The sequence below is a fragment of the Gymnoscopelus microlampas genome (assembly GCF_963454915.1).
Source record: "Gymnoscopelus microlampas genome assembly, chromosome: 5".
In the NCBI taxonomy this organism is placed as follows: domain Eukaryota; kingdom Metazoa; phylum Chordata; class Actinopteri; order Myctophiformes; family Myctophidae; genus Gymnoscopelus; species Gymnoscopelus microlampas.
The window spans coordinates 52,360,237-52,373,550 of NC_139942.1; the positions used below are offsets into that span (position 1 = coordinate 52,360,237).

The window sequence follows — 13,314 nt, forward strand, 5'->3', positions numbered from 1 at the left end:
TCAGTGGTTCTAAAAACCTTTTCATGTCAAGGACCACCCAAAATGATATGTAATTGGCCGCGGACCTCCATCTCAAAATACTTTTGTTCCAGGCACCCCCTGCAGAAGCAAAGATTTGAGTTACAAATGTTCGCTTTAAATAAATATATATATATATTTAAAGATTTTCACAAATGATCTTTAAAAAAATAGCCAAAGACATCTAAAATGACAAGACATGATGCGCTCACGAATTCAATGGGTTAAGACCACTGAAAATATCGGTGTATATACGGACGATACAATAGTCTGTACATTTTTACACTCTCAGAGTTAAATGAAAACACAGATTCTGCTGTGTTTCACTAAATGAAATACTCCTTGGTGTTCTCCGTGGGAGCGCAGTGGGAGTCAGCGTTGCTGTTGAAAGGGACCTCGGAGCTGTCCTCCGGCTGGACCCCCGCCTTCACCTCCTCCTGGCCCTGGTACGTCGTCTCTTTCCTCCCGTACAGGAACCTGGCCGCGATGGCCAGCGCCGTGACGCTCACAAAGATCACCACCGCGATCACACCTGACAGACAGAGGAATCAAAAAATCATGACAAAAATAAATACAATCAAGACGAAATCACAATAATCATACACAAAACAAGTTATAGTAATATAATATAATGTTTTAATGTGAGTTCATGTATGATAAAAATGACTATATATCAGTGGTTCTAAACATTTTTGGGATCAGGACCCAAATGAATACGGGCCCTGAAAATGGTTCCACTTTTAACACATTGATTGCCAAGATATTAAACGTAGTTTTCTATCCCCTTGCCAGCGTATAATTACCTCAATCCGATGATATTTGAAACGCCTTGGAACCGACATTGTGTCCCAAAAACACAAACAAAATAGTCCCCGTGGGTTAGCGGAGGGATCTGTGTATCCATAGGAACGACAACGTGCCATTTTGGGGCTTCGGCCCGCTGAAAACGGTTTTCAATGCAAAATAAAGAAACTGAGTTACAGCTGTTTTTCTGAAAATCCCAAACAGGAAGTGGATGGCTTCCTGTTTTATTGGAAGAACGTCACATCCACATTCTACTTCTCTGGGTGACGATCGATCATTCCAAAGCTTGTGTTAGGTCGCCCCTTGTGGAATTTTCCCCCAAAAATGAAAGAACGCATCAATGCGATCTTGGCAATCAATGTGTTAATGCCGAATTTGTTCGGCTCTGTGGGGGCGGTACCCGTCCTAAAGTCGTCCGTTCGGTGCCACCGAGATGCTGTGACATCCCAAACAAATTTTGGCGTTCCGCTGTGTTTCCTCATTCATTCAGCCCAGCTTCAAGTTTGTTTTGTGTGTGTGTGTGCGTGTGCGTGTGTGTGTGTGCGTGTGTGCGTGTGTGTGTGTGTGTTGGCAGCTTGCGACCGCGTCGCGCTGTGGGGAATTTGTGACGGGGTATCAAATAAATCTACTAACGACATTTGTTTGCAATTCTTTTGTTTGCATTCTCCCAACGAGGAAATATTTAATTACCACAACAGTGTATGGAGGCTTTCCAAGACCGTCATATAATATAATGACAGCCTTGTAGCAAGGCAAATTTATTGAATGAGTGCGCATTTGTAAATTAAGAGGCTGTGTGTGTAATAATAATCAATATTGCACAACTACGTGACATATTTATCGGCTAAAATGAGCAGTGTGTTTAGAAACAAGCTGTGAGTCGAACGCAGCAAAAGCGTTTCTCTCTCCATTTCTGGCACCCCCGGCGCTAGCTGGAGCTGGAGGCCAGCGAGGGCCAGTCAGATATGTATCTGTCAGATACTGTATCAGTCAGATACTGTATGTATCCGCTCTGAAGAGCTGAGTATACGGCCACAAACATTTTCATGTCAAGGACCCCCTATATTTACAAGCGACGAGTATGAATTGACTTTTATAGAGCCGAAATAAAATCGTGTCGGGGACCCATCCCGAACCGACTTTATTTCGGCACTAAAGCGGACTATGCACCGGCCTTAAAGGAGCATTTCACCCCTGGAAGAACTTACAGTCTCTCAATGTTAATAATATTTGCAGTAGATAACAGTAGCAAAATTTGAAATTTGCACCCTATGGCCAGAGAAATATAGAAGTCTGTGTGTTTGACTGGGGTTCGACTGGACTGTTGCATTACTACAATGACCATAATACTTTGGAGCACTGCCCTTCCTTGTGGGGAGGGGAGGCTGCGTGGGGGTGTGGTCTACATTGTAGTCAGGAAATAAGGTGAGATAAAGAGACTATGAGTCAAATGACTCATAGTCTCTGAGGATATGGATAGAAATCTAAACATACAGATAAAACACAAAAAACACACCAGGAGCATGTTTATGGGTCCTAGACCTAGATAAAAATGGGGGTTTGATGCAAAATCGGCGAAATGTCCCTTTACCACGGCCGCCATTTGACCGTGAAAGTGGTCACGGAGCATGTTTACTCTAATGATCAATCGATTGTGTTCCACGGTATACTTCACACAAACAATGATTTTGTGAGGATTTTTCAAGGTTTTAAAACAAATATATGAATGTTATAATATTCGTTGAAATCTTGGGCCCCCAATGATTTGGGGGCCCACTTGCAGTACCCTCACAGCCCACCAGTGGTGCCCCGGCCCACAGGTTGAGAACCACTAGGACTTGTATAGCAGCAATAATTCTGACTGGATGATATTATACAGTACTGAGTTTTGACATTTTGACACATTTCAATACATGATAAATTAAGACTACTGTAGCACAGTATAGAAGAAAATTGTAAAAAGGGCAGAACTCCTGTGAAACTCAATTATACTTTTGCTCTTTGATGCCACATAAACCCGGCTCTAAAAATTAGCATAGCGGAATTTGTGTGAATATTTGAGAAGCCGTGAAAAGAGTGGGATTTGTCCCAACTTCTCTCCCTTGAGCTTTCACTTTGATCAAGTTGGAGAGTGTAACTTAATGCATTAAGACCGGGAACGCATCTCTGTAATCACTTTATCTATATTCTATGCTTTGGCTATTCAAAAATAGCAGATCTACAAGCTCATAGCACGGCACCGAGTGCCGCGCTATGAGCTTGCAGATCTGCTATTTTTGAAAAATCGTGAAAATGTGTGCAAATCTTTGAATTTATATATCTTTTAAAGCTAACATTTTTAACTCAAATCTTTGCTTATGGGGGGTCCCTAGAGCAAAAATATTTTGAGATGGGGGTCCGCGGCCAAATACATATCATTTTGGGAGCCCTTGACATGAAAAAGTTTGAGAACCACTGATATATATATAGCAACGTACGTTTTTTCAAGTTAACAGTTAGGATTTAGAAGACATTTGTAGAATTATATTCAAAGATTTGCACACATTTTCAAGATTTTAGAAAAATAGCAGATCTACAAGCTCATAGCGCGGCACCGAGTGCCGCGCTATGAGCTTGTAGATCTGCTATTTTTTTAAAGTCAAAGAAATCTAAAATGACAGAGATGCCTTCCCAGAGTGAATGGGTTACATTTACAAGGGATCAAACGGTATTACTATTACGATCGGGTTTTAATCTGCACTTAAAACATGCAATCCTCTTTCTGACCACTGTCTGCCTTTTGTTGAATGGAGTTGAAGTGAAAAAGAATCCACAGAGAGGGATTTTGTTATGCCGCAAGACACTTCATTATTACAAGAGGGACCCGTTAACCCCTTTTAAAAACTATACTGACTCAATTTAACACTGCATTACAGTGCGATGCCCATGCATTTGAAGATAACGGCAAAAAATGTTCTTTAATCAGCAATTTCAATTCTGCCAAAAGTGTAATTAGCTGTGCTGTCGCCTGTGCACTCAGACACAGAGAGGCTGTTAAACGGACACGCTTTTTTTCCAGTTCCTTTTTGCCGTCTCTTACAAGTCTTGCTTGAAGTGTATTGTCTATGTTTCTCATCATTAAAGGGATATTTCACTTTCAAACATGTTGGGGGTCATTTTAAACAGTGTTGATTTCGTCGACTAAAACTATGACGAAAAATGTTTGTCGACTACCTTTTTATCACTGAAGAAAACTAAATCAAAACAAAATAAAAAATAAGCTACGATGACTAAAACTAAGACTAAATATATTGACAATTTCGTCAACAAATACAAACTAGACTAAAATGTTAGTGAGGGATTATAGTGGAGAAGAGATCCAGTAGAACAAAAAGACAAGTCAGTTTAGGCTCGGGTGTTGAGCTCTGAAAATAGCAGATCTATCACTTGTGAACTTGTAGATCAGCTATTTTCAGCATGCAACCAACTGTAAAATCAGCCATTACGACGCCATCAAGGCACCGCCAAAATACATTACAGTCGACTAAATGAACTGTAGATTTAGTCGACTATAATCTTATGATATTTAGTCCACTTAAAACTTGACTAAAACTAAAACATTTCAGATGACTAAAATATGACTAAAACTAAATGCAATTTTATTCAAAAGACTATGACTAAAACCGAATTTAAATGTGCTGTCAAAATCAACACTGATTTTACCACGACATACTCAGGCTTTTGTGAGCACCTGCAGTTTTTAAGTTGCTTGATTCAGTATTCAGACATTTGAGGGTGTGTTTGGATATGCGCACCGGGAATGCACTCGCGTATTGGTTTGTATTGGACCACGTGCGCTCAGTGCCTTATATCGCAACACACCCATGATATTCATTTTATCAGACACGCCCCCTTCCTATACAAACCCATTGTAACTTTTCCGTTGTAACCTCCGTTGTAACCATGGTTAGATTCATTGAAAACACACATCCTTGATTCTTGTGACTAATATGTTCATGTTTTTTCAAATACTTTTTTCATTTATGAAATGTTTTTCATTTTCCAAAGAAATTCAAAAACATAACAGAACTAAAACAGAACTGTTAAACTATCAGGGAGTAAATGGACAGTCATCCATAAAATGCAAACAACACACCAATGGTTTTATGAGTGTAAAACATAACCTCCTACATACAGTACCTCCGATGAGAGCAGAGTCATTCCTGATGGCATTGACTAAAGGTTGACCTGTACCCACTGAACCAGACTGGTCTATAGCAGAGGAAGAGAGAGAGAGAGAGAGAGAGAGAGAGAGAGAGAGAGAGAGAGAGAGAGAGAGAGAGAGAGAGAGAGAGAGAGAGAGAGAAAAAGAAAGGAGAGAGAAGACAAGAGGAGTGAACAAGAGAGATAGAAGAAAAAAGGAAAAAACGTCAGAATTGCAGACGAGGGAAAGACCCTGAACAGGGGCGTGCAAATCGGAGGTAAACACAATTAAAGACAGGATGAAACAGAGAGATGAAATATAACTTGGAAAAGAGAGAAACCAAAGAAAGGGTGAAAAAGAGAACAAAGAGGAAACATGAACTAGATAAATCTGTGTAGAAGAACAGTGGAAACAAACAAGCTTTAGAGAGGAGAAAGTGTGACCATAGTACCATTATTGGAGCCTTATTATACCACAGCTCATCTCCAATGGACTTCAGCACACCAATATTAATAAGCAGCATGAATGAATGAATGACCACAGGAGAAAGACAAGCCAAAGGAATCTACCCACTCTGGTCACAAATCAATAACCTTCATCATTATCTGGCTGTTTGACAAGGAGGATGCCGTCTGTACTGGAGGTTTCAGAGCCGGCTGTCAGACACAGATTGGACAATTACAGGAAAGGAAACTTGAGCATGCTATCTGCGTGTCATAAGTTATAATGTCATTCAATTACATATGAATAAAATACCTTTGCTGTCATGTTTTTGCCCATGCATGCATGTCAACTTTGGCATACTAGTATTTGGCTGTCTCTGCACAGCCAAATACTAGTATGCCAAAGATGACATGGGCAAAAACATGACAGCCTAACATATTTTATTCATAATATGTAATTGAATGACATTATAACTTATGACACGCGGATAGCATGCTCAAGTTTCCTTTCCTGCATAAGTTTCCAATCGACCATTTGAAAATAGCCGCTCTACAAGCTCAAAATGCGATCTGCTATTTTCAAAAGATTTTTATACACGTGAAAACTGAAATGGGACATTCTGCATAATGAGTACTTTTACTTCTGGTACCTTAAGTACATTTTAATGCCAATACTTTTGCACTTTTACTCAAGTACATTTTGAATTCCGGACTTTTGCATGTAACAAAGTCTTTCTATATTGCAAAATTGATACTTTTACTTAAGTAAAAAATGTGAGTACATTTTCCACCACTGATTTTCATTTAGAAATGCCTCTGCTTGAGACTCAGCCTCACTCTCTCTCTCTCTGCTCCTACCTGATTGGTGGCGCGTGGTTTCCGCTGCGTGGGGATTGGCCGGGGAGGAGGAGCCACAGTTGGAGCGGGCCAGCGGTCCGGTGATGGTGACGGGGCTGGTGTCGGGGTACAGCAGGGCCGCTTTGAGGGGGCTGACGCCGTTGAATTGGACCACGGACAGACAGCCTGTAAAACCCTGAGCCGCCAGCCTGGACAGCTCTGGATCCAACTCCTCTGGATCTGTGCGTCCACAGAGAGAGAGAGGGAGAGAGAGAGAGAGAGAGAGAGAGAGAGAGAGAGAGAGAGAGAGAGAGAGAGAGAGAGAGAGAGAGAGAGAGAGTGTAAAGACTTATTTATATTCTGTTGCATGACAGTGACCAATTAAACGAAAAAAAGGAAAAAAGAGCCAATCTAAACGTGTTGTGAGCTTGTAGATCTGCTATTTTTGGCCAAATGTTCGCCTATTATGATATATGTCCAGACTAGGGATGCTACTGTGTGTGATAATTGTTACACAAAATCACAGATCTACAAGCTCACCGCGTGTCTGCGACGCGTTGTGAGCTTGTAGATCGGCGAAGAGGTTTGGTGTACAGGGAAAAAAGAGCAGACCAAGTAACCAGCCAAAGGTCAAGTTTACAAAGTATTGAGGGTTTAAGTGGTTAAATGTCTGAAAACACACATTTAACATGAATCCAATATGTATAAAGAATAGAATAACAAACACTTGAAGGCTTCAAAATGAAAATAACTAATTAAGCAGTGTGCGAGAGGTGTTGTCTGGGTGAAGAGCAGGTCTGAGCACAAGATATAGTCTCAAGGCATCATTGTGTGGGAGTCTATACAGCTGGCTATCATTGCCTGAAAAACATTGAAGACCCCTGCTGCTCTAAACAGCAGCAGTGTCAGTGTTTTGTTCACAGGGCTGAGGTGTGAATGTGTGAACATACTGTACTGTACTGTACTGTACTGTACTGTACTGTACTGTAACCAGGACACATCTGCATCTTTATGACAGCAGTCAAAACAGCATGGAGGAGATCCTGTGACACACTCAAGGTTTTACTGTCGCTCCCTCCCCCCCTCCCTCTCTCTCTCTCTCTCTCTCTCTCTTTATATCTTCCTCTCTCTCTGCTCCTACATACTCCTCATCTTCATAGAGTCTATATATTTTCAGCAGCCCTTCATCCTCAATGTTATGCTCTCTCTCTCTTATTATCTCTCTCTGCGCTGCAGAGACTGTGAATATCGTTTCATAACAGGCTTCTCACATTCTTACTCCTCTCTCACTCTGTCTAATGTATCTCTCTCTCTCTCTCTCTCTCTCTCTCTCTCTCTCTCTCTCTCTCTCTCTCTCTCTCTCTCTCTCTCTCTCTCTCTCTCTCTCTCTCTCTCTCTCTCTCTCTCTCTCTCTCTCTCTCTCTCTCTCTCTCACTCACTCACTCACTCACTCCTTCCTTCCTCATGTGTCGTTCCTATCCACCACCCTTCTCTTTCTCCGTCCCCTCGGGGCCATCTTTACCCTGACACCCCGCCTCTCACTCTGTCAACAGTGTCTCTATATTCCTCATATAGTTCTATATATCACTTAGGCAGATGGGTGACAGCGTCTGGCAGGATGTATGTACAGAGTACTGAGAATGTAGCATCGTGGCCTGTCTGCTCTCAGTGTGACTGATGATTCCTCTCTGACGTGACCCACCCTGTCACAATGCACCATTATGCCATCCCACACACAGAGGAACGACAGGAGATATCATATGCTTATACATGACCCAGGCAGGCCGAGTGTCTTTTCATTACAGTAAGCTGCCTTACTCTAGGGCAGTGGTTCTCAACCAGTGATCCGAGAACCACCAATGGTCCTTGAGGGGGTTCCAGGTGGTCCCCAGCTAAATGATCGAGAGTTGGTAACCAAATGGACCCTTATTGATCTTTAACTCTTGAGAGTGTAAAATGAAACCAACCGGACCAAACGTGGGAGAAATATGCTGGGTTTTTATATGATTTTCCGTTGGAAATTGCGGGAAGTTGCAAAATATGCCGAAAGTTGTGAAATACGCAAAAAGTTGCGAAATCCGTGAAATATGTGACTGGGGCTAAAGAAATGGTCCTCAAGTCGGCCGTTTTTAAACAAGAAAACTAACTTTTTTTGAGGAGTTGAGAAATATGCGGAAAAATGCTACGCGAAATATGCAAAAAACAATTAGCCCCGCATAATCTGCACCATTTGGCTGATTATGCGGTAAATTATGTGATCGCATAATCGTATTTTTCTGGAGGGTTGCGATTAACATTACCATTGTTGTCATTTAACATACATTTTCTAATTTGTATTCAGTTGGTCTTCATTGACTCAGTCAGTGCGTGTCTGTTTACGCTCCTGTTTGAGATGGAGTCATCGTTGTGTGTGCAGTCTATGACTTCTAAACCATACTACTGTTATAGGATTATGATTCATTATGTTTGATTGCAGGCTGTCGACTCCCACCTTCCATCTGTACGTACGTTTCCTTTTTCTCATTACCATATAATGTGTGTCCTGATCATCACCGTTGTCTGAAGGGCTTCGCTTCCACAGTTCAGCCACATTCATTGTATTATTCATCACAATAATGTCTGCTTTACTGAACATACAAAGGCCGTAACAAAGCACTTGGCGTGATATTTAAATTCTCAATATAGTTTTTTAAATGTACATCCAGTAAATCATATTTGATCACTTACGTGGGTGGTACTGTACCGTGTACGCAGCAAGCTTAGTGCTGAAATAGCTCTCTGGCTCGCATCCCAGCTACGAGTTAATGTCATCCTTTTGTGAATAATATTTCCCATAACATCTTAAAAGCTCCAGCAGTGAATGTTGTTTTTCTTTGGTTTTTCCATTAGCTGTTTCTATAGACGGTAGAGCCTTTTCTAGTCTCCTCAGACAGACACCAAATTGATAGAACCCTAGTAAAACAGTTCAAAACAGTGGTTTGACGGCAGCACGACTCAGCACAATGTTAGTCTAATCAGTCTGTCTGAGTGTTTGTGGAATTGAAAAGGCCTTTTCTATGAGAGCTGCCTCGCGTCTGGTACAAAGTCGTAGAACTTTTAGTTAGAAAGCATGCTACATTTGATTTAAAAGAGACCTAAATAGTCCACTTTAGGGCCAATGTTGTGAGTTTGCATTGTAGAGGTTGAAAATAAGTTTGTGTTCTGTACAGTATATATATTAGCCTGTGTTGTTCAATAAAGGGTGTCTAGGCAACTCGGACCCTCATGGGGGGGGCAAGTACTTTCAGGATTCCTTCTCCACCACAATTCCAACATATAATCCTATTATAAGACATGGCAAAATGAAGGATATGTTTTTCACACTTTTAGAGCAAAAATATTTTTCAGACACGTTCCAGTATTTTTATGCCTTTCATTATTTTCAAGGAAAAACAAAATACTTTCATTATTATGCTCAAGGCAAGAAAATGCACCTTATGTCACTATACCTCACACGTGTGTTTTTGCAGGCACTGTCCAAAGAAAAACCTCACTTCAAAATTGATTTTAATCTCTGCATAAGGAAGGATTTAAGGAAGTTATGCTTATAAACGCTTACAAGAAGAGTTCCTATATCTACAGTCATGGAGTACTTTGTTGGAAGTGGTTTGACGGAAATAACAACTTTTAATGAATAAAGCCTAAAGACGGACAATCCTGGTGAGAGTTGTGTAGTCTGTAATATCTACAGTATCACTTACCATGCACTCTGCCAAGAACCAGTGATTTAATGGCATTAAATTCTCTATCGGACGTCAAGTTGAAGTCTTCTCTGCTGTTCTGGTCAACCTGTAACAAAGTTGATCAGCAATATATTAACATTGGTGTTCTTTGTAAAAAAAATACATCATATTATAACAGCAGATCAAGAAATTATGCATTCTGGTCAACCTGAAATTCCTTAAACTTTGTAGTTTAGGGAAAATGTTCTTTAATTTTTGTTTAGTTTATTTGAAAAGTCATAACGCAAGTTAAAACAATTAGAGAATATAACACAATAAAGTCCAGGACTTGGAAAGGCCCCCCCCACCCCCCTCCCCTCCTCTGTTTTTTATTTACAAATCAAACCCTGGTCACATTATTCATCTGACTTATATCTCACTTTGAGTAAATACGCTTCACATGCAAAACAGCTCTCTGGGAACAGCTGAGTAGGAGAAAGGTGCATGGTCTATAAATCAATAGTGTTTTCTTTGCACCTTCCTCTGCACACAGCACCAGGAATGTGACTGCACACAGTGTTGGAAGAAGTACTGACATGTCTTTACTTAAGTAAAAGTATCAATACCACAATGTAGAAATGCAATACATTAACTTGAGGAAAAGTACAACAGTATTGGCATCAAAATGTACTTAAAGTACCACAAGTAAAAGTTGTCATTATGCAGAATGTCCTGCATTTCACAAGTTAAAAATGTATACAAATATTTTGAAAATAGCCAAATCTACAAGCTCACAATGCGTCGCATCGCGACGCATTGTGAGCTTGTAGATCTGCTATTTTCAAATAGCCAAAGTACAGTATTGTATAGGGTTGAAGTGGTTAATGTACGTTTTGTGATAATGATCAAAAAGTAACTAAAGTTTCCGAATAATTGCAGTGGAATAAAAGAACAATATTTATCTGAGGTGTAGTGGAGTAGAAGTAAAAGTACAGAAAATTGGAAATACTCCAGTAAAAAAAGAAAAACTCGACATTTTACTTTAAGTACAGTACTTGAGTAAATGCACTTAGTTACTTATTTACACCACTGACTGCACATTCAGGGAGATCTAGGGTACTTAATTCACCTCCTCTGACACCTGCAGATTAATTATAAAGTCAACTAGTTGTAAACTATGTGGAGCGAAACGTTTCGCTGAACGGGGAAGAAGCTGGGGGCAGCGATGTGATGAATCTCTGTCATGTTTTATCTCTACAGTTTACAGGGGGAAAAGGTAGATGTTTTTTTAGACCATTTTTGGATGGATGAAGAGGATGGGATTCTCTAATGAAGGCAGAGAGAAGAATGCATGTTGGACTTTTGTGTCGTTCCTCCGAAAAGTTGTCTCAAACATGGGGAGAAAAATGTATTGCACTATTCTGTCACCTTAACATGGAATAATGTCCTATACCGACTCCCTACCCGATCTCAAAACTAACCTAAAAGAATGAATACAATTGTATTATCATTATCGATACGAAGTGGATAAAAGCGCCGCATTTTGCATGAGGCTTCTATAGGACCTACTGATGGATTCTAGCATTGGGATCCAAACTTTTGAAAATTATCCATACAATTATCCATAAAAAAGCAGGCCGATTCACTTTTTGGCCTATAAATCTTGAACTGTAGGTCAGGAGAGGCAAAGAGTCTCCTTTGTGTATCCTACCGGTCCGCTGGTCATCAAATTATTGGTTTAGGAATGCGACAAAAAAAACAAAATAACCATGAATTCAAGTCTCCATGGGGTGATTAATCGATAGAAAGAAAGTATTTTTTTGGGGTGAAGTATCCCTTTAATGTTTTGGACATACTGTACAATAGTTGGTTTCTGCTCGACAGCAGAGAGATGGAGATGTTTTTTTCATAAACAGTCAACAACCAATATAGGGTCCCCTGCATGAGTTAAATATGAGTTTAAATCCTATAGGTCCATGCTCCCCTGCAAAGTCCATACGTACATCATGCCCTCCCTGATGTGTGAACTGAGTCTATAAGTGGAGAATGATCAGATGGAGAAGGCCTTTAAAGGGTCAGACCGTCCGGTCTCTCTGAGATAAGTATAGAAACAGAGGACACAGTGAGTTGGTACTGTACGGCCCGCAGGGATTTGGACCTGAGTAAAAGCATTCATCAATGAGACATGTGCTAATGGGAGTCGATATGGCCGTGGTCCACCGTGAGGCTCGGCGTTGTTGACCCGTTACAACACGGAGCAAGAGACTGTGTTCCTCCAGGAGACAAAGAACCTTGACTTTATACGGAGTGGATGTTTGTTCTTTCATTACTTTTTCTTTTCTTTTCTTTTGTACTGTTATTAGTTATAGTATGAAATAGTTTTTGATTAAGTTGTTTATTTCGGACACTGTTAAAGAGACAATGAATACACAAAATAAACATGATCAACTTAAAATAGGAAAATATATGAACATATGAAAACAAATACAGTACATGTAGTAGGCCTACTCTCGAGTGCTCAAAAAGGGCATTGGATGAAGTTTAAAACTTATCTAGTCCTACCCCCAGGCACGTGCACACATAGACATGAAAGGGGGCTTGAGCACCTGCCCTTTTAGACGTAGGTAAAAAAGTGCTCACTCCAGACTAGATTTGTTGGATGAAGCTCAAAGTGAACTTTACTCAGGTATCTAGTTTGTCGCCGTCTGACCTTCCTAGCCCGTGTTATTAAAGAAAAACGGGAGACAATGGCCAAAACTTTATCAAAAATGGGTGATCGAAAATTGGCCAAAGTGGCCGTTTTCAAGACGTTTTGGCCATCATCTCTGGAACGGAAGGTCCAATCTGCTCAGTTCAAATCTTGTTGGATGCGTGACTTTGAGGAAATTAAGTACACAATGACACCTTTTTATTTTTTCCGGGTTCTCGGCCTAAAAGTATGGTAATCGGGCCAGACGCAATAGGTGCCCTTTTCAAATTCCAGCCCCTGCCTCTCCAAATCCCTCTCCCTCATTTTTATATATTTTATGTGCAGGTTTCTGTGAATGTATGCACTGTATCTTGTTTATAATCAGGTTGCATCATTAGTTGCTGGTTGGGTAATACACTGGAATGTTGGTGTTTTAATTGATGTGTCTGATAATCCCATGTGGGAGGGGTCAAGCAAATGTCCTGACACGGATATTAAATATGAATTAATTTATTCATGCAATCATTAATCCATTCGTTAAATGCACTCCATGTCACTGGACGTCTTAACCTTCTGATTAATGGATAAATACACGGGGTGCTGCCGCAGTTAACATCTATGATATTAGCTGTTGAATAT

At 40.4% G+C, this 13,314-nt stretch overlaps 1 protein-coding gene across 1 annotated transcript in view; it reads right to left on the reverse strand.

Moving 5' to 3' along the window:
* Positions 1–344: 344 nt before the first annotated feature.
* The window catches only part of LOC311045353 (contactin-associated protein-like 4), a gene marked incomplete at both ends in the record, with an annotated part of 213,324 nt that continues 200,354 nt past the window's right edge, over positions 345–13,314 (reverse strand). Inside the window, 4 exons of the mRNA XM_084057199.1 lie at positions 345–550; positions 5,002–5,073; positions 6,307–6,525; positions 10,026–10,113. Coding sequence (XP_083913325.1) covers positions 345–550; positions 5,002–5,073; positions 6,307–6,525; positions 10,026–10,113 — 585 coding nt within the window. The remainder of the gene's footprint in view (positions 551–5,001; positions 5,074–6,306; positions 6,526–10,025; positions 10,114–13,314) is intronic.